Source organism: Danio aesculapii, chromosome 4 (assembly GCF_903798145.1).
Source record: "Danio aesculapii chromosome 4, fDanAes4.1, whole genome shotgun sequence".
In the NCBI taxonomy this organism is placed as follows: Eukaryota; Metazoa; Chordata; class Actinopteri; order Cypriniformes; family Danionidae; genus Danio; species Danio aesculapii.
The window spans coordinates 40497751-40519377 of NC_079438.1; the positions used below are offsets into that span (position 1 = coordinate 40497751).

The 21627-nt window shown below is 34.6% G+C and overlaps 1 protein-coding gene across 1 annotated transcript in view; it reads left to right on the top strand.

Annotated features, from left to right (window-relative positions):
• Window positions 1-4912: 4912 nt before the first annotated feature.
• The window catches only part of def6c (DEF6 guanine nucleotide exchange factor c), an 18507-nt gene continuing 1792 nt past the window's right edge, over window positions 4913-21627 (top strand). Inside the window, exons 1-13 of the mRNA XM_056455642.1 lie at window positions 4913-5096; window positions 7225-7365; window positions 8962-9144; window positions 11450-11677; window positions 11899-12045; window positions 12136-12244; window positions 13896-14113; window positions 15694-15801; window positions 18390-18556; window positions 18659-18821; window positions 20262-20345; window positions 20437-20527; window positions 20666-21627. The exon at window positions 20666-21627 is cut by the window's right edge and continues 1792 nt beyond it. Coding sequence (XP_056311617.1) covers window positions 5001-5096; window positions 7225-7365; window positions 8962-9144; window positions 11450-11677; window positions 11899-12045; window positions 12136-12244; window positions 13896-14113; window positions 15694-15801; window positions 18390-18556; window positions 18659-18821; window positions 20262-20345; window positions 20437-20527; window positions 20666-20790 — 1860 coding nt within the window. The 5' untranslated portion in view covers window positions 4913-5000 and the 3' untranslated portion in view covers window positions 20791-21627. The remainder of the gene's footprint in view (window positions 5097-7224; window positions 7366-8961; window positions 9145-11449; window positions 11678-11898; window positions 12046-12135; window positions 12245-13895; window positions 14114-15693; window positions 15802-18389; window positions 18557-18658; window positions 18822-20261; window positions 20346-20436; window positions 20528-20665) is intronic.

The window sequence follows — 21627 nt, forward strand, 5'->3', positions numbered from 1 at the left end:
CATATAAATAAAAGTGCAACACATAGACTACACAAATTGTCATTTATCTAACCGTTTCATATTCTTTCTTTTTCTAGAATGGATATTCCAAATAAGAGACCAGTGAGAGGGTCTTGCCTCCATGTGTAAGAACAATCTGATCTGCCTTTCTCTAGCAGAGCCTGCTTGTTCAGTGGACCAGCTCCTTCAGGTCTGTACAATGATCACTGAACCTATTGACATTAGAAACCACTTCCAAATTTTGGGAGGGGAATCCAATCTCCCCCTATGAATGAGGAGTTTTGTGTCCACTGCCTCTGTTCCTTATCGCAACACAATAGAAAACCTTATGCTAAACCCCACTTATTTTAAATTCGAAACCACATTTTCTTTAACCTTAAATCAAATCCCATGTTATATGTATTTGAATAAATAGTTTCTATAACATTGGTCATACCCAAAATACTCAATGGCATAAGCAAAGTTTAAAGTCTTACTTGTAAGTTCCAGTTTTGAGTTTGTCAAATAGAAATTCCACAGCCAAGAAAGGGTGCACCCATGCCAGAAGCTCACTTAAACACAATTATTGTTTACGTCTGACTTGGTGAGCTGGACCAGCATCCTTCTCTTTTGTATTTATAAGCAGATCTGGGATGTGGGAGGTGTATCAGGGATTTAAGCACCCACAGGAAGCAGAAGGGAATTACATCAGAGGCCCGTATAGTTTGCATTCTACCAAGGGGTGAATGTCCCTCCCAATCTTGTTAGAAAGCCTGTGTGTCTGTTTGGTAGTAAATGAGAGTGTGTTTGTGATGGAAAGGGGAGTGAGGTGGGGGGTGATGTGTAAAAGGCGGGTCCTGTTCTTTGAGTGTATTTGGGGGGGGTTAATATGTACATGTCGGCCAGTGCAGGTGTGATTGAACACTCAGGAGGGAACGGCATGATCTACGCACTCCGCGATCTGACCTTCTTAGGCTTCTTAGTCAGTACAGAATGTCTAGATATGAGCAGATCCCTCCTTAGAACATGAGCCAGTTCCTTAATACATAGTGTCTGATGATCTGTCGGGAAGCCAGAACTGAGTCAGATTGATAATTTGTCCAAAACAAGTTGGGTTTGTGATGGAGGTTTTAACATCAAGTTCTTTTGATGTACTTTATTAGATTCTTCTTGGTACACTTACTGTAGAGTGACGCACAGTGATGACGATTGCTACAAAAAAAAAATCAAGTCATTGTTTACTTGCTTATTTGTTTATTTAAAGGTTACAGAAGGCAATAGATGTAAAAAGGGTCAATATTTATATTTAAAGGATGTACATTTGAATAAAATATTGGTTTAACAATACATAGAAAAGTGTTTAAATCTTTTTTTAATTTGTATTTTTCTCTTTTTTAACATGCTTATATAATTTTCTGCAATTACTAAATAAAATAATTACTATAAAAACTTAACTTGACTATAGGGATCACTATGGGGGAATGGAGATATTTTTAGAGGATTTTAAAGCAGAAATGTAAGGTTTTAAACCCATTTTTGTTAAATCTTATGTTAAAAAAGTGTATTATTTGGGTGGTCCAATTTGTTTTTACAGGCATTTTTGGGTTTTGTGGTACAGATTTTTGTTGTCATGCAGACAAATTAGGGATACTTGGTCATGATTTTTGTATAACTACTCCAAAAAGTGTTGTTTTCCCCATGTACTGTATGCATTTTGACATGCATGTATGATCTACACACAATACGAGTAGAAAAAAGTCATTTTGGGCCTGAAATCTGAGGATTATATTTTTATTAAAGCACTTATTTTAATTCTTTTGTTAAATCTTTACAGCATCACATTGTCATGATAATAGAATTGTACAATTGATCATATATTACTCATAAAAATGTGTGTGTTTGCTTGTCCTTCTTGAGTCTGAAATATAATTATTGTTATCTATTACCAATATGTGGATAATAACGCAAATCTAAAATAATGTCTAAAAGTCAAAGTCAGTTCAAGATTAATCTTAAACATATTTGACAAGATAGAGACTTGAAGGAAGTAATAAAGACATTATATTTTTAGATATCTTTCACATGCTACATTTGTTTAATACAGTATCCAGTTGTTTCTCATATTCTGGTTAAAATCACTGACTGAAATGAAGGCAGAAGGTGAGAGTTCATTTGTAAGATAGAGCTTAGTTAGACGTGAATGCTTCAACACTTTCCCTCTAGTGGTGCTTTTAATGTTTTTTTTTTCATGCTACTGTAGTAAGACCTGAGTCATTAATGATGAACAACATCTGAATATGGATAAAAATACAACGACTAAGCTAATATTCTGGAGTAAAAAGTACAAGACCTTCTTGTTTTGGCAGCTCAAAGTAGGCTGAACAAAAGAATAATGCTGAACAAACATACAGTTCTAACTGTTTCACTTGCACCTGAGCTGCATGAGTGAACCTTGACCAGAGATAGAAGCATGTCTGCTCACCACTTCACACCCACAGAACACTCACTCTCATTTAAACCCACTGACACTTCCTATGCACTGAAGGGATAAGGTCACAGACACTTAAAATTCTCTGGCCAAAATTAAAATGAAAATCTTTAAGGGCACTCAAAAAATTATTTTTGCTGCTTAACTGTTTTATGGTCAATCCACTTAAATTTGTAAAAACAATTAAGTTAACTTAATCTATTTGTGTTGGGGCAACATGAAGGAATTGTTTGGGATGCAGCATTTTTTACAGTGGGGTTCCAGACTTGCAGGAGTTTCTTTTATTCTGTTGAATGCAACTGAAGATACTTTGAAGAATGTACGACATTTAAATCAATTTTGCAGTCCTTTTGCAAATTATTTACATTATATATGAAAGCTTTATGTGACTATTTTCAATTTCATATGGTTCCTTTTACAGCATCGATGTTGTAATGTTATTCAAATTCAATCAGTTAAATACACTTAAGCATTTGTTTTGTTGTTAATGCGTAAAAAGAGATGAAAGACGAAAATGCACCACCATTAGCAGCAGGCTAGCACAGAAACTCCATTGAAAATACTGGGGTAAAATTAATTTCCATATTTTAAAGACATGGCGCGAAAAAATATAATTTAATAAATAATATAATTTAAAACACTGTGATTTTTGTATGGGATGACAATTAACCAGAGGCCCTGGGGCTGGCTGGCTAAAATGAAAAGTCTGTGTGCATTAACCCTATTAATTACCATGTAACCATGGTTTTACTAGTAGTTTAAATTGGTTTACTAACATGGTTAAACTATATTGAGTTTGTGGTTACCATTTAACACAGTAACCACCTCTAGTTAGTTATTTAATAAGTTATTTGTTTAGTTAGTTAAACCATGTTAATGTTTCGTTGAATTATTCTCTCAATCAGTTTGTCAATTAAAGTGTAGGGCATTTAGATTGAACTAAAGAAATGTACTATTGCCTTTATCAGTGTTGGGAAAGTTACGTTTGAAAGTAATGCATTACAATATTGAGCTACTCCCCGAAAAAGTAACTAGTTGCGTTACTTAGTTACTTTTTTACAATTATTTTTTCTGGGTTTTCAACTTTAATGGACAGGACAGTATTGACCTTATTCTTCAATGTTAAAGTGCGCTCGTTTTTGCAATTGTTTTAGAACTTCCAATCAGCTGCCTATGGAAGAAATGACTTTAAATAATAATCCGCAGAAAACGGTCAAACTACTTGCTCTACAAACAAGTGTTTGCATGATTATACAGACAAAGCAGAATCATATAATAAGAAAATATCAGTTTGCAACATCATGCAGCAGAACGAGCTGTTTTTAATGTCTAAAAATGAGTGAAAGTGAATGAGACGCTCGTTTGCGGAGAATATGGTGAATAGAGTATTGACAGGAAAGCATGGGGAGCAGAGAGAGGGGAAGGATCGGCATAGGACCGCGAGGCAGGAATCGAACTCAGGTCGGCGTGAGCAGCGGAAAGTATTTATGAAAGTTTTATGAAAAGTAATGCGATACGTTACTTTTGAATACCTGCCTTGAGGCTTGATCTCTTTCAGCACTTTTACAGTAATGTTCTTTTTATATATATAGAGAGGAGTTTTGCATTTCATGACACACTGTATAACCTACACCTTCACTTACCATAAAAAAAAACAAATCTGGGTTCCCAGCCTGGCTAGGCTGTTCAAGCTGGTTTTAGCTGGTCATCTCCCAGCCTGACCAGCTAAGACCAGGCTGGAAATGTCTGGAAACCAGCCTGAAAATAGCCAAAACCTCTCTAAAACTAGGCTGGTCGACCAGCTAAAACCAGCCAACCAGCCTAGGCTGGTTTAAGCTGTTTTTTTCAGTAGGCTTGGGTCTATTGTTTTTGTTTACATCCCTCAAAATGGTGATCTTATCTTTTATGATGTAAGAAAAATATATATAACAGTCTAAATAAAGTAATTCTTTTAATTACGCTATTTATATTACAACTTAATCACAATTTTTCCCTCACGTTGAGCTGAATACCGAACAATCATTTATTATCGTCTCATTTATATACCCTATAAAGGATATAAACGAGCAAGAGTAAAAAAAAAACTCCCAGAACTCGATTTATTTTCGTAATAGCGTTTCATCTGTCTCAAATCTGAGCAGATTCTACTATTGCGGTTACACTGACCTAATAATATCGTTTATAGTTGCGCTTGCTTTTTAAATGGCGTTGGTATTTATTCTTACACGATACTACTCTCGGTCTATACTGAGGTTTTAAGTTCACCAGCAGCTACTGTCCCCCTCCCAGCTAGTGTGTTTTATTTGGTACCCAGGTTGCGTCTCACAACATAAAGAGCCTACATTTTTGTAGACCAGTTTCTAGTGGTTGCGCTTCGCTTGAAATGTGTTGATCTTGCGCGTTCCTTGTTGTCACACAGTGTTGTCTAGGTAGGGAGCTCGCGTGGTTTTTAAAGCACAGCCCGCGTCTCAGTTCCGCAATGTGAAGCGGTATCTGTCTCAGAATGCGAGCATGAAGTGTCATTATTGTCGTTATGGATCTAAAAAGCGAGTTGCTGAAGTCTGTCTGGTACGCGTTCACGTCTCTAGATGTGGAGCAGAGCGGAAAAGTTTCCAAGTCGCAACTGAAGGTCAGACTTACCTGTTTACCTTTGTGTTGCGGTGGGTTTGAGGGTTGTTTACCTTAACCGCGTCTTATTTAGTGTGTATTCGTGTGTACACTGTACTAACGTTTTCAATGCTTGTGGCAGTTTACCTTCACATTTACAAGGAGAGGAACAACAGTTCAAAGAAGTCATGACATAACGTGTAGTTATCAAAATGGGAACATTCCATAGCTTTCTGTTGTTTTTATATTAAGCTAGTTGTAACCCTGACCCAAACTGAGAACATATCCATTTGTGTGTAGTGAATAAAATATAATGTTTATGTTAACAAAGAAACCATTTTATGTTATTTTTAGTTCAGGATTTGGGTACAGTTTTTGACTCCTAAATATGGTTACGTACAGTAGTCTAGATAAAAGACACACACACCCTAATGCACTAATAAATAGTCTGAGATAAACTGAACTGCTATGTGCCTTTTGTTTTTACTTATGGTAATTCATTGGTTTCACAATTCATTACTCGATTAGCTTGAAAATAAATTAATTGGTATCACGATTCATTACTCGATTAGCTTGAAAATAAATACCTAAGGACACATGCAGACTATGTTGACAGTGTTTCTCATGTTTTAACACGTCCCTGGGTTGGCCTGAAATCCCAACATACACAGATATGGGTCCAGGCATGTTAGATCTTACACTGAAAGTATTTTTGACATTGCCTACAAATATATTTTACAGTGTGTAAAACTATTATCACACGCTATAAAGTCAGTTGCAGTGCTGACTGTATCTCATGATCATGCCAATAAAGTGGCTTTTAAATCCCAATTCTCTCCGCTGACTCTTGAATAACAGGTTAGACCTTTTTTAAAGACCTAACTTCACTTTTTTACTTCTGCTCAAATTATATTATAGAACATTCAAACAGTTAATTTCATAATGAACAATTGAACATTAAATTTGATTATTGAAGCATGAGTTAAAATGTATTTTAAAGTAAAACTTTTAGAAAGTGCATCAGTTAAAGGTGTGCTATTTAAAAAAAATCATGCACTCTTTTAAGTAGTATATATATATTTTGCATTAACATACCAAAGTATTGTTACACTTAAGTTTTTAATTATATTATGCAGCAAGTGGGCGTTAAGCACTTGTTTTTCACAGTTCATATCCACATGATTTTTTTCTGCCATAAATGGAGACAGTCACAAATGGAGAAAGTTTAAGTAGTTTTAGGTTTTAGGCACAGTTGAAATGAGAATTATTAAACCCCCTTTGAAATTTATTTGCTTTTTTAAAATTTTTCCCAAATGACGTTAAACAGAGCAAGGAAAATTTCACATTATATCTGATAAGAATTTTTTCTTCTGGAGAAAGTCTTATTTGTTTTATTTTGGCTAGAATAAAAGTAGTTTTTAATTTTTTTAAAAACTATTTTAAGGTCAAAATTATTAGCCCCTTTAAGCTAGAGTTTTTTTCCGATAATCTACAGAACAAACCATCATTATACAATAACTTGCCTAATAACCCTTACCTACCTAGTTAATCTAATAAACCTAGTTAAGCCTTTAAATGTCACTTTATGCTGTATAGAAGTGTCTTGAAAAATATCTAGTCAAATATTATTTACTATCATCATGATGAAGACAAAATAAATCAGTTGTTAGAAATGAGTTATTAAAACTATTATGTTTAGAAATGTGTTGAAAAAATCTTCACTCCGTTAAACAGAAATTGGGGGAAAAAGTAAACAGGGGGGCTAATAATTCTGACTTGCTCTTTTCCATGCAATTTGAGTGAACATGGATTAGAGCTTTCAAGCATCATTTTTTTGTGAGTGTTAAGTGACATTTTTCTAATTTTAATTTTAATTTTGTAGTTACTGTTGTATCCTCGATCATGCATCTGAAATATTGTGCTTTTAAAAGTGTGCACCTGGTGTCTTTCTGTAAAATAAATGTCATTCAGTTTGATATTTTGTAACTAAATGCAACATATTAACATAAGTGTCTACCTTTTTTTGGGGCATAAGGCTGTAGTTACACTTGCTCTCTCAACTCGTGTGTGGTTTTGTTTATCTAACACTGTGGTTACAATGATAGAAAACATCACATTTATGTGTTTGTGTGTGTGTGTTTCTCTTCTAGGTCCTGTCGCACAATCTTTACACAGTGCTCAATATTCCTCATGATCCTGTGGCGTTAGAAGAGCACTTTAAAGACAATAACAATGGGCCGGTGTCCAGCCATGGCTACATGCCCTACCTCAACAAATACATTTTGGCCAAGGTCTGCTAACTTTACAGAATTACCAACATTTAATCGCTCATATCCACTGTGAATTATCTTTACAGCATACTTATTAGAGCTTATTACTGATGCTATGTACTTTATAAAAAGAATATACGTAGATATGATCAATAGAATGTTTTGTGACACATGTTTACGTCAAAGTAAGTATACTTTATTAAGCTCAAATTAAAAGCTGATTTACCATAATTTAAAGTAAAACTTTTACAGCGTGTACTTTGTGTGCTTAAGCTTGATATAAAACATGAGCAAGTTAAGTAATATATTTCATTACATTAATGTGTTATCTACAAGTACAGTTTCCTTTTAATAGTAATATTTGAAGTACGCTACGAATCGCATTCAAAACAATTAAGTGTGCTTGTTTTTAACTAGGTTTTGCTTATGTTACCCCAAATCTGTATGTTACCCCAAATCTTGTTACCCCAAATCTTTCTTTCTGGCATGTAACACAAATACACAAGTTTAATTTATGTTTTAGTTGCTCTTTTCCATGCAATTACAGAAAATGAGGACTGGAGCTTTTAAGCATCAAAACAGTTTATTTAAAATTACAGAATATTCTTAATAGATTTATTTTATACTACTGATTAAATAATAATAATAGGTGTAATAAATGCACAGTAATAAATGCTAAATTACAGTCCAATATGCTTACTGTAAAATGGTTTAAAAATAATAGAACATTGATATTTCTGAACAAATACTTTAGAATCATAATAAAGGATTTTAAAATAATTGCTTGATATAAACCAGGGGTCACCAATCTCGGTCCTGGAGGGCCGGTGTCCCTCCAGGGTTTAGCTCCAACTTGCCACAACACACCTGCTTGGGTGTTTCAAGTATACCTAGTAAAAATTTGATCAGCTTGTTTAGGTGTGTTTGATTAGGGTTGGAGCTAAAATCTGCAGGACACCGGCCCTCAAGGAACAAGTTTGGTTACCCCTGCTATAAACTGTATAGGAAGCTCTATTGCTTGTACGTATCACTTGCACATGCACATACCAGCAGATGCTCATTCATGTTTATTTGGTGCTATAAGTAATAGTAAAGAGAAAAGTATGATCTTGTTAAGCCACACTCCTCTACTGTTTGAACTGAGGTGTCTGTATAATGATCGGTCACGATATGTCAAAGAGCATCAAAACAGCATTTATCGGTTGAAGTTTATGACAAAATGGACAGAATTTCAAAGACCTTTGTTTCATATTGAAAGTAATAAAACTTCTTGCATTATAATTGAATGCTTGATTATGTCTAGTGCAGTTTTAGTTGTGTCAGCTAAAGCAGCATGTGCTAAATATTCAATCTTGGGATCTGAGAATGAATTTTGTTTCATTAAACTGAACAAGCATAACCTTTATTATGAGTCAAATTTTAAATCACATTTGCATGCATGCATAAAAGACTTGTTTGAGCTTTTTGATACAAATATGTGCGCTATTGTGAAATATGGCAGAAAGATTACCTACTCCTTTAAGAACAGAACAATTCAACTTACTTATTAAGTTTAATTGAACACTGAGCAATGTTGCTGGCAAACGGATGTTAATAGTACTGTATGTTTGTTTACAGGTCACTGATGGGACATTTAATAAGGAAATATTTGATGAGCTGTGCTGGACAATGTCGTCAAAGAAGAACTGCAAACCCAGCGTTCAGCAGGGTCTGTGTTCACAGAGAGACTGCTTCAAACTCTTTTGCCTGTTCAACCTACTCTCTGAAGACTGTTACCCATTAGTCATTATTCAACCGGAGGTGAGTGACAGATAGAGAGAGATAAAAAGCATATCGCTGAAATAAAACGCACATCTCCTGCTCACCAAAACAGTTCAGGTACCACCAGTCAGACTGGATGCGTTTATATCTTGAAAAGGCACAGCCTAGTGCTGCTGGTTAGACTTTGTCCACACTAATAAAATCTCTCTATTCTTGCGTCTGCAGTTTTATGATGCTCAGCTGCGAATTGACACTTCAAGCAGCATTGTAGACTTGCTACAGTATGGTGTTGCTTGTTCATATGCATCCGTTTTAAGGAAGGAAGTGACCCGGGGATTAGAACTTAGTATAGATGAGGTGGTTTCCTGATGATAACGTTTGTCACAAGTAGATTTCTATCAATCGACCAAATTTCAGGATATGTTGTAATTTTATTTTTTGCAGGTTTTTATCATGTGCATCTGTGTTCTCATCTCTTTTAATCATTGGTTTTTCTTTTCTTTATATAACTTTATATAACTATAGCGTCACTTTTTAAATTCATTTATTTCCTCACTATACTACACACAATAAGTATTCACAGCCTTTGCTCAGTTCTTTGTTGATGCACCTTTGACAGCAATTACAGCCTCAAGTCTTTTTGAATGTGATGCCACAAGCTTGGCAAACCTGTCTTTGGGAGTTTTTTGCCCATTCCTCTTTGCCGTACCTGTTAAGCTCTATCAGGTTGGATGGGAAGCAACGGTGTACAGCCATTTTCAGAGCTCTCCAGAAATGTTCAATAGGATTTAGGTCTGGGCTCTGGCTGGGCCACTCAAGAACATTCCCCGAGTTGTTGTGAAGCAAATCTATTGATATTTTGGCAGTGTGCTTTGGGTCATTGTCCTGCTGGAAGATGAACCGTCGCCCCAGTCTGAGGTCAAGAGCACTCTGAAGCAGGTTTTCATTCAGGATGTCTCTGTACATTGCTGCATTCATCTTTCCCTCTATCTTGATTAGTCTTCCAGTTCCTGCTGTTGAAAAACATCCCCACAGCATGATGCTGCCACAACCATGCTTCACTGTAGGCACAATTTTAGTCTCATCAGAACAGAGAATTTTGTTTCTTATGGTCTGAGAGTCCTTCAGATGCCTGTTGGCAGATTCCAGGCGGGGAGTGACTTCCATCTAGCCACTCTACCATACAGGTCTGATTGGTGTATTGCTGCACAGATGGTTGTCCTTCTGTAAGTTTCTTCTTTCTCCACAGAGCTGGAGCTCAGACAGAGTGACCATCGGGTTATTGATCACCTCCCTGACTAAGGCCCTTCTGCCCCGATCACTCAGCTTAGATGGCCGGCCAGCTCTAGGAAGAGTCCTGGTGGTTCCAAACATCTTCCACTTACAGATGATGGAGGCCACTGTACTCATTGGAACTTTCAGAGCAGCAGAATCTTTCTGTAACCTGCCTGAGCTCAACTTAGAGCTTCACGGCAAAGGCTGTGAGCGTGATTTTTCAGGTTTTTTATTTTTTTTTATAAATTTGCAACAATTTAAAAAAATCTTTTTTTCACAGTGTCATTATGGGGTATTGTGTGTAAAATGTTGAGCAAATAAATGAATTTTATCCATTTTGGAATAAGGCTGTAACATAAAAAATGTGGAAAAAGTAAAGCGCTATTAATACTTTCCGGATGCACTGTATACAGTATTATTAATTCATTATTATTATTATTATTATTTTCCTTAATTTTCTGTGCACACCCTCTAACATTTTGCATTTATGTCACTTTTGGTCACATTAATTTGAGGTTATTGTTATGCAATGCTTTGATAAATCATCATCTGTTTTTAGGTGTGTAATTTTCACCCCAAAACTGACCACACCACATTATTTGAGAGCCTCCCAACAATTTGTCAAGATATAACAAAATAAAACCTTTTAAGTTACAAAAATGTATTACATGATGCCAAAGTGGATTGGAGAATCTATCTGTCCAATCATGTGGTATATAAATCCCGAATTTGTGTGTGTGCCGTAGACCATGACCCCCAAATGACCACAACACAGCAGTTTTGTAGCAGTGCCTTCTGTTGATCAAGGGTTATATTGAAATAAACTGATGTAAATTGAACTAAAAGCCCTTCAATTAAGATATCAAATTGGACCCAAGGATGTATTTATGCAAAGTTTTGCTTTATCAACACTTTTTTGTGTCACATTCATCTTCACTGCAAAAATGTAAAACAAAACAAATGAATCAAATGAAACATCATTTGCACTTGCTCTAACAGCTCATCTGTAGGCTGTGTAGCGGATGCTGATGTGCCAGTCCAAAACTCTCTTTTGCCTCTGATAATTTAGTTGGAGTACCTGCTGAAGAAAATCTCCAGTGCAATGAGCCTGGAGTGGGACAGCACATTACTGGAGGAACTTTTGGCCCAGAATGTTGATCTTCAGGATGGTGTGTCAGTGTGGGAGTTTTTGGAGCATTTGAGCGCAGGCCAGCTTTTGCACGTCGAGAGTAAAGAGGCCTTCAGTCTTGCCGTGGACGAAGTTTTCATGGAAATGTACCACAGCATCATCAAAAAGGTGACTGGTTTGCATAAAGCACACTATATTTGCATTCAATGAGTGTTAAATCACATCACAATCTGTCTGTATGCACTTACAGTAACACCTACCATTGTTTTGATTGCAGCATGCACTTTTACTTCCTGTATTGTGTTACTGATGGCATGTTATTAGCACAGAGATTTTATTTCAAGTCTTTTAGCCCGGTGCTGTTATTCTGTAATTGCTTTATGCTTTAGGGTTACCTGGTAAAGAAGGGCCATGTTCGCAGGAACTGGCAGGAGCGCTGGTTTGTTTTGAAGCCCGGTAGCCTCATATATTATGTTGCTGAAGACCTGAAAGAGAAGAAAGGAGAAATCCTGCTGGAGGAGAGCAGTGTGGTGGAGGTAGATGAAGTATAAGCATTTACCACTGTAAAATCAGTATCCTTAATTCATCAGATCTTATAACCATCGTATTTCGTACATTAATCTCAGAGTGTTCCTGATAAAGAAGGCCGACGATGTCTGTTTTGTGTGAAAACTTCAGTCAGGACCTATGAAATGAGTGCTTCAAACCTGAAGCAGAGAGTAGACTGGATGCAAGGTGAGGACCATTACCAATCTTCACTTATTACTTACAAGTGGTTCTAAACTTTTATGAATTTCTCTCATCTGTTGAACACAAAAGAAGATAATCTGAAGAATGATGGAAAACAGCAGCCATTGAAATCTATAGTAGGAACAAAAAATTATGTTTAACGGAGAGGAGGTTTTTTTCAACACACTTATAAACATAATAGTTTTAATAACTCATCTCAAATAACTGATTTATTTTATCTTTGCCATGATGACAGTAAATAATATCTTACTAGATATTTTTCAAGACACTTCTATACAGCTTAAAGTGACTTTTAAAGGCTTAACTAGGTTAATTGGGTTAACTAGGCAGGTTAGGGTAATTAAAAATTTAAAAAATGCTTTTATTCTAGCCGAAAAAATAAAACAAATAAAACAAATAAAATAAAACAAATGAGACAAATAAGAAAAAAGATTATCAGACATACTGTGAAATTTTCCTTGCTCTGTTAAAAATTATTTGGGAAATATTTAAAAAAAAGAAAAATAAATTCAAAAGGGGGCTAACAATTCTGACTTCAACTGTATATATTTTTACCAAAATAATATGTGATGATTTGTATCGCTGATGTAAACAGTATAGTTTGCCATATTAGTTATAGTTCATATTATCCAAGTATAATTCACACCAATTTTTTTTTTATCCTCATATGCTCAGCCTTATGTTGTTTCAAACCTCTTAAGACTTCCATTCTTCTAATCACAGATACGTTTTATAAAACCTGGGATCTGGCAAATAATATTGTGATGCAGTAATGTTGTGATAGCTTTTGAAATGCATTTAAAACCCCTATCAGCCTGTTCCATGGCTGAACATATTATATTAAATATGTATAATCCTATACATATTTGTTTTTATTGATTTTATTTATATTACAAAACCCAGCAATCAATACAGAACATTAACTTATGTAATATTTTAGAATGTACTTTCCCATCCTAACATTTGTTAAACAGAAATGACATTTAAAATAAAATTAAAAATAAAATACACTACTATAAAAATACCTTTAAATTGACCAATGTGTGTGCGTACTGTACATAGTAATAATAATAATAATAATAATAATAAAACATTATTACATTGAATTTTAAATTACAGTCATCTTTACAAAGACATCCAATTTTTTTCCTATTCATTTATAAAGTGACCGAAAGGAGTACTTACTTTTTTAAAAGTCTCTGTTTTACCTCTGATTACATATGTATATTTTTCAAGATCTAGATTATCAGACATTTCCTTTATCTATTGTGCAACAGGTCTTTGGGTGTTTTTCCATACCAGAGCTATAACACGTTTAGCTTGTATAAAGCTGAAATCTAAAGTTTCTTTTTGTTTGCATTTACTCACACATTTTCAGGATATGCAGTATATGTAATAAACAAAGTTATGGTTCCAAGGAACATTTTCTCCAGCCATTTCACAGACCACACCAAACACCTCCTTCTAAAACAACTGCAGCTCTCCACATTCCCACATACTGTGAAACAGAGTTCCAGTTTCATTTTTACATATTGTGCAATAGTCTGGAATATTAGGGTTAATCGGATGTAGTTTCACAGGTATAATGCAAGTCCTAATCATCCTCCTAGTTGACTGTTTATTTGTTTTTCTGTAGCCATTCAGACAGCATTCAGGTTAAGGGCCGAGGGTAAGAGCTCTCTACATCAGGACCTGAAACTGAGCAGACGCAAGCAGAGAGAAACCCTTCAGAGAAGCCAGAGCAACCAGAGCACTCACAATGAGCCCAGTGCAGTGGAGGTGTCGCAACACTCAGCTCCAGAACAGCAGGGGGAGACAGAGAGCTTAGAGCAGCATATAGAGAGCATCATTCAGGTAACAGTTTTCACAATGTCATTCTGTCATATTACTCTTACCATGTCGGCAGTGTATAGTATGTGTGCAGTTTACTAGTTTTGATCTATATTCTATATCTAAAAGGTGTAGGTATTGGGTAAATTTAGAGCACAGTGAATGGGAGAGTACAACAAATATATTTTTTACAATCCTATTTGCTGAAATAATAAAAGAAAAGCTGAGCTATGGTGTTATCAGGACTTTCAGAAAAAGGAAAAACATTGTGTGAGACTAATAAGGACTGCTAGAAGAGAGAACAACTTCAAATTTACTGTCATGCTCATAGACGCTGCATTTCAAACACCTGACACAAGTGGAAATTCGTCTTTTGTAATTTAATGCAAAGATGATATAATACATACATAAATACATATAAATGTACATACTTATTTTAAAATCTAAATATTTAAAGTTTTAAGATGCTGATGACTATTGCACATGTCATAACATCTTGTGTAAAGGGACCTTAGCAGTGGTGCTCACCTAGAAGGGTGCAGGATGACAGCAAGGGTTTAAATGGATTTTTCACTTTTCTGTTTTGTTTTTAAAATTAAGTAAGGGATAATGTACATCAAGATGCTTGTTTTTACAGAATAAAGTCTGAAAGTCTTACTGTATAAGACTGAATGATCGCCTGGATGTACTTTATACCGCTTATTACAAGGCCACTTGCCAAAAAAAACTAAACCATTAGACAAAACATTGATCTTAGGTCTAAATATTTACTAGCTCTTTAATTAAATGGAAAGCAGTTTAATCAGTTATTATCTTGGAATACCATATCTTGCAATGTCATGGTTGACCAATCAGTATAAAGTATTGCAGAAAGCCTTGTAATAACATAAGTGTAATTTAAAGAAAAAATAGTGAAGATATATAAGGTTTATAATAATGGGGTGCAGGAGGGGTGCCTTTAAATATACTTCTGGAGACATTTTGAGTTAAAAAAGTTGTGATCCACTGCAACACATCACACAGGTCAAATGTTACATCTCACACTGCATTGTGTTTGATGTGACATTACAAAATAAAAGCATTATATTTTTCTTGGCTCATTATACAGTTGAAGAATTAAGCTTTTTTCCCCCCACAGTCTTAGTGTAAAACATGTTTTTTCAAAATACATATTTCACATTTAAAAAAAAAAGTGTATTCTTTAAAAAGACAGTCTGTGCTCTAAAGCATTCAAAATTTACTACAGGGATCTTCATTTTCAGGTCTGTGCTAAAAAGAAACAACAGGTCACAAATGCATCATTACTTCTGCATCCATATAATTCCGCACCATAAAATTCCATAAACCTATAAAACACTGATTTAAAAGCATTATTTAGTTAAACTACTATATATTCATAGGATTAAAAAGATTTTAAACATAATTTAACTGCACTACAGTTGCACAATTAAAATGTCAGATGACTGTCCTGTGATAGTCCATGACAAATTTATTTACTTGTTAAAACGTTTATGGTATTAGGTACTGTGCGGTGTTCACTGAGAAATTAGTTAGGATTTTGTTCCACATTTTCCAAAATGTACGGATGTTTGTTTGTCTTGTAGAAACAGAGGGAGGTGGAGGCAAAGCGCAAAGAGGAAGAGAAGCAAGAGCATGAGAAACAGCAGGCCATACAGAGAGATCTGGAGAAGCAGCTTGAAGAAGCTAAAGAGGTGACACACAGCTTTTTTTAACATCCTGTTTTATTAATAGATGTTGACGTGTCTCAAAACTAATTATAAAACAATCATACCCTTGCATTATGACAAATCCATTTACTGAAGAACTTTGCATGCAGATGTCTTATTACTAGGCCCACACGGAATCTGCGCACACAGAAATCTGCAGATTTTTAGTCCATCGAGTCTATGTATTTACTTGTGTACATTTATATTTATCTAGTTTTTTAATTAATTTCACTAACATGATTGTGATATAATAATAGTAATATTAAAATGTTCATATAATTTATTTACAACACAGTTTGTAATGTAATATTTACTGTCTTTTAGTAGATGTATTATATGAGAGACTTGCTTTGTTTACCAATTAAGTGGATCTAATTGGAATTGCATTGTAAACATTAAATAGAAGGTATTATGTTTTATTTCATATGTTAAGCTTTTCGTTATGATACTCCTAAAATCATTTCGCATAAATCTGAGCAGAAATAGCAAAAAATATCTGCAGATTCTGTCTTGCCCTACTCATTACTTGTATAAGTCAGCTTTTGGTACATCATTAACTAACGTTCAAAAGTTTGGATCGGCATTGATATGATTAAACACACAGTAAAAAATTATATCCTCAAATATTTGATTATAAATTATACTAGAAATAAAATATTTCTCTTCCTATAACAGTTCTTTAAAAATCATTCTAAAATGAGGAAATGAAGAAACACTTAATATTTTTGTTAGAGATGCGTACTAATAATGCATTTCTCCTGATGACTGATTATTTAGACTTGTTTCTGCTGAGTTCTGTGGTTGTGGCTTTTATATCTTCTTTTAAATGAATGATTCTCGTCTCATTAATGAAATTCTGAACATTATGAATAAAAATAAAGTCTATTCTGTGTTTTGAATAGTATTAAGTGCCATAAACACACCATGAGTATACAAGCAGAGCTTACAAACTCTGATCTTTGTAATTCCTCATAAAAGACTTTTTCTTTACACACAGCAAAAATGTGATGCATTTTCCATTCTCTTTCACTCTTCCACTTGCTTAACAGTATATAATTTTCCCTAATCAGCTAATCGGCTAATAAAAAAATTTAATGTATACATTCATAGTAGTTATTGGCCTGTAATTGTCATCAGTGTAGATTTTTTTTTCAGTTATATATATTTTCCATTATATTTGACCAGGAGCCACAGTTCAGAACATAGTCAGGCCAAAGTCATTGGAAATTTCTACCATAATGGAGCAAATGTTTTTAGTGAAGTTTTCAAACTAATTTCGAGAGGAACACGTGATATGATTGACTGCAGCTGGCCACTCATCTACATTCACTAGTTAGCCAATCAGAATAACCCCAACTCACTATAAGTAGTCTAGCTAGAACTACTCTCTTATCTTCGTTTTCCGTGCCAAACCTGCTAACAGTTGTCAAACAATATCTAAGTGTGAACTCTTGAAATGTTTTTAAGGCATGTGACTGTATGAGTAAATCATTCATTCATTCATTTTCAGCTTAGTCCCTTTATTAATCAGGGGTCGCCACAGCGGAATGAACCGCCAACTTATCCAGCATATGTTTCACACAGCAGATACCCTTCCAGCCACAATACAGTACTGGGAAACACCCATACACCCTTGCATTCACAAACATGCACTACGGCCAATTTAGCTTACCTAATTCGCCTATAGCGCATGTCTTTGGATTGTGGGGGAAACCGGAGCACCAGAGGAAACTCACACGAACACCAGGAAAACATGCAAACTCCACACAGAAATGCCAACTGACCCAGCCGGGGCTCGAACCAGCGGCCTATTTGCTGTGAGGTGATCGTGCTACCCACTGCGCCACTGTGCCACCCTTATGAGCATATCAAGAGAGTTTAAAGCATTCAGGCACTAGGAATTGTATCTTTGAAACTTAGAAATTATTTTGAGTTATTTATACAATGAAGATGCTGTGTAGTGCTTTTTTACGTTTGGTGATTCAATTTCTGTACCTGAATTCCTAACAAATACAGCGATTTAATTCATCTGGTGAAATTGTATTCATATTGCAATATAAAGCAGAAAAACAAAACATTGCAATGTCTGATTCTTCCAATATCGTGCAGCCCTAATGCATATAGCATTTTAGGCAAGGCAAGTTTATTTATATAGCGCATTTCATACGCAATGGTAATTCAAAGTGCTTTACATAAACGAGAATAAAAGACAAGTGCAAGAAAATAAAACAAAGAATTAAAATGATTGAAAACAGATTTAAATGTGTTAAAATGGGTTAGGAAAGAATGAAAAAGAAAAGATTGACTTAATAGTGTGATCTGCACAGTGCACAGACGTAGCACAGTGTTCATTAAGTAAAGGCACAGCTAAACAGTGTGTTTTAAGTCTTGATTTGAATGTGCCTAATGTTGGAGCACATCTGATCATTTCTGGAAGCTGATTCCCCCTTCTTTGGCTGAACTCTTTTTAATTTATTTGATCCTAAAGATACGACTGATCTGTTTTGTAACACAAGTTTGGGCACCCCTGCTGTAGTTATTCAGCTGTTTAGTAACTGTTTGTGGTTCTGCAGGCTAATGAGAAGATGACAGTGACGTTGACTGAGATGGAGAAGGAAGTGCAGCAGCACAAGAAGAGAATTAATGAATTGGAGCTCACACAGGTTAAACTGGAGGAGGCGCTCAACACTCAGATTCATGCACGCTTAGAAGAGGACAGAGCCCGACAGGAGCTGGAGAGGTATCCCAAAGCTCATAACATCTCATTTTATTCTTTCCATTGCCAACACACATGGGCAGTGTTGAACTAGGATGTGAAATAAGCTTTGATTTCCACCTGCAGGCAGCTTGCAGAGGAGCAGAAGAAACTTGCAGATCTTCTCCTCCTTCAGCAGCAGATGGAAATGGCTTCTGTTAGAGTAGAGCCACAGATCAGTGATGATACTTCGGTTGAAGCACCTCCCATCAGTCAACATGCAGAAGAGAGCAGTCAACAAAACACTGGGGTGAGCGACCACATGAAGAAATGAAGACTGTAAAGCCCAACATACACTTTTTGGTTTGTTTTTGGACAAAGCAAATGGACAAAAGCAAATCCTTTAAACCATGGGTGTCAAACTAAGTTCCTAGAGGGCCGCAGCCCTGCAGAGTTTAGTTCCAGCCCTGCTTTAATACACCTATCTGTAGGTATCAAACAAGCATAAACTGCTCAACTAGTTTAATCAGTTTAAACTGAGTTTGGCACCTGTGCTTTAAACGTATACGCTGATAGAAACATGAATAAGTAGCTTATAAATTATTTGTTTAAAATATATTTAATTCAAAATTAAAATATTTGTAATAAAAAATATTTAATTAATAAAAATAAAAGAAAACTAAAAATAACACTTTATTTTAATATTTTAATAAAAGTAAATAATTATTACAAAGGTTTAAGTACAACATATGATTAAAAATATTAAGAAAAATATAAATTATTAGAATTAAGCAATTAAATAATAAAAATGTAATTACATAAATGTGCAAATAAATAATCATTAGTACTGTAAAGTGTTAAAACCTAATAATGAGTTTTTGGAAAATAAAGGAAACTAAATGCTTTCCAGTTAATATTATAGACCCACTTAAAATATTTATTGTTGCGGTAAAAATGGGGTCAACATACGTATATACAAGAAACCAGAAAGATTTTTAGATCTACCTCTGTAAAATTTTAATTTTAGTTTTGTATGAATGGTTAAATAAGTAAATGTATCAAATTCTTAAAAAAAAAAAAAGGAAAATAAATAAATTATTAAATAAAATAGAATAAAATAATAATAATAATTAAAAAAAAAAAATATATATATATATATATATATATATATATATATATATATATATATATATATATATATATATATATATATATATATAAAGGAAAATAAATAAATAATTATATATATAAATAAAGAAAATAAAAATAAAGAAAGAAAAGAAATAAAGGAAAAGAAATAAACTATTAATTAAATATATATATATATATATATATATAAGGAAAAAAAATAAATAAATGAAGGGGGGAAAAAGAAAATAAATGAAAAAAATAAATAAATAAATGAAGGTAAAAAAGTAAAATAAATAAATGAATGAATAAATAATTAAATAAATAAATAACAATATCTTCACTCACTCTGCAATCTTTGTATACACAGAATTTTGTCCAAATATTCACTTTATGAATAGATTATCTATTCCTATTACTACTGGATTTTAAAAACTTTTTTACAGTAATGCCCTTTTAATAATTGGCCACACAACTTAATAGTTCACTCAGTCTTTCTTCAGTGCAGATTTGAATTAGCTTAAAAGCTAACTTCCTTTTATAATTTAACATCAGCATTGTTTCTCTGCAATATTTACACCTCATTTAGTAGTTGATTAACAAGCACCTTTCATTGTAAAAGGAGCCTCTTATTCCTGAAATGACTTTCGCTTCTACACCACCAAACATCCAGCAACCAGAGGAGAGCCATCAAAACAACACAGAGGTGAAAAACTTTCAAAACATTTAGTTTTTATGTGCATATTTGCTGTTGCTTTCTCCAATCTGGTCCATATTTTTTACTTATTTCTCCATAGAGAGAATTGGAGAATCAGTCATCTTCAACTCAAATGATGAAACACTGGAAAATACAGCTTAACCGCCTGATGAAGCCTATCGCACCAGGAGGTACAGTAATATACACTCACACCTTTTTTTTATGAATTGAATGCGTCTAGTGAGAGTAGAATAAACAAGATATGTTCTGTTTCATCATACCTACATGGTCATAAACAGCTTTTATAACCATTATTCTGATTTCCTCAGACAAAGTGGAGCATTTGCCGGTAAAGAGCGGTTGTCCCAGAAAAGGCCATGCCCTCACCAGCACGGAGTTCATCAGCAAGGTTCAAACGGGCACTGCGACACCACCACAACAACAGGAAGAATAGGTTTCCCGAATGTGTGTTATAATGGAGTTTGCATGGTTTGTACATCAGGTTTGGTGCTGTGTGTTTGAGCTCGACTGCAGTGTCAGGCTCTGTCCACATGAATGTGATTTTTAAAACAGCAGCTTTTTCAATGCAGTTTGGATGTTCGTCCACACAAACGCAGTCTTGGTTACTGATACCAAAACTTAGTGAAAACGTTTGTCAGGGAAGATTTTCTAAAAACACTGGGGTTTGTTTAGTCGTGTAGCCAGCAAAACCACAGTTTGTGGCCTGTCCGTGCCATGTTTTTCTATGTGCAACATCAGATTGTGTGCCACAATCAGTCTCCGTTGTTTACAAGATGCCGGTCTGTGTGATGGCCGACATAACCAAATTGCTTCTGCTAATAACTGTGGCTGTTAACATGTATAGTATACACTGCAAAAAAAATGCTAGGTTCCACACAATTCCTTCATGTTAACCAAACACAAATCAATTACGTTAACTTAATCGTTTTTAAAAATTTAAGTGGATTGAACATAAAACAATTGAGTTGTCCTCCAAAAAAACTCTACTTATTTTAAATACGTAGCTTGAATAAGCAGGAAAAGTCTTTTTTTGTGCACTGATAACATGTATATTCTTCCCCAGTGTATCATGTTGACAGCCAGCCAGAATCAATAATATCAGTGACTGTTGCTTTGGCATGCTCTTGACAGTGCTTTATAGAGTGTTTTTTATAGTGCAGTTTTAACAGTGCATGTATAAATGAGACTTTAAACAAATAGGAAACTCAGTTTACAATAATACCTCTGTACACGTGGAGGCATGGGCCGTTATAAGTTTCTGACGGTATAA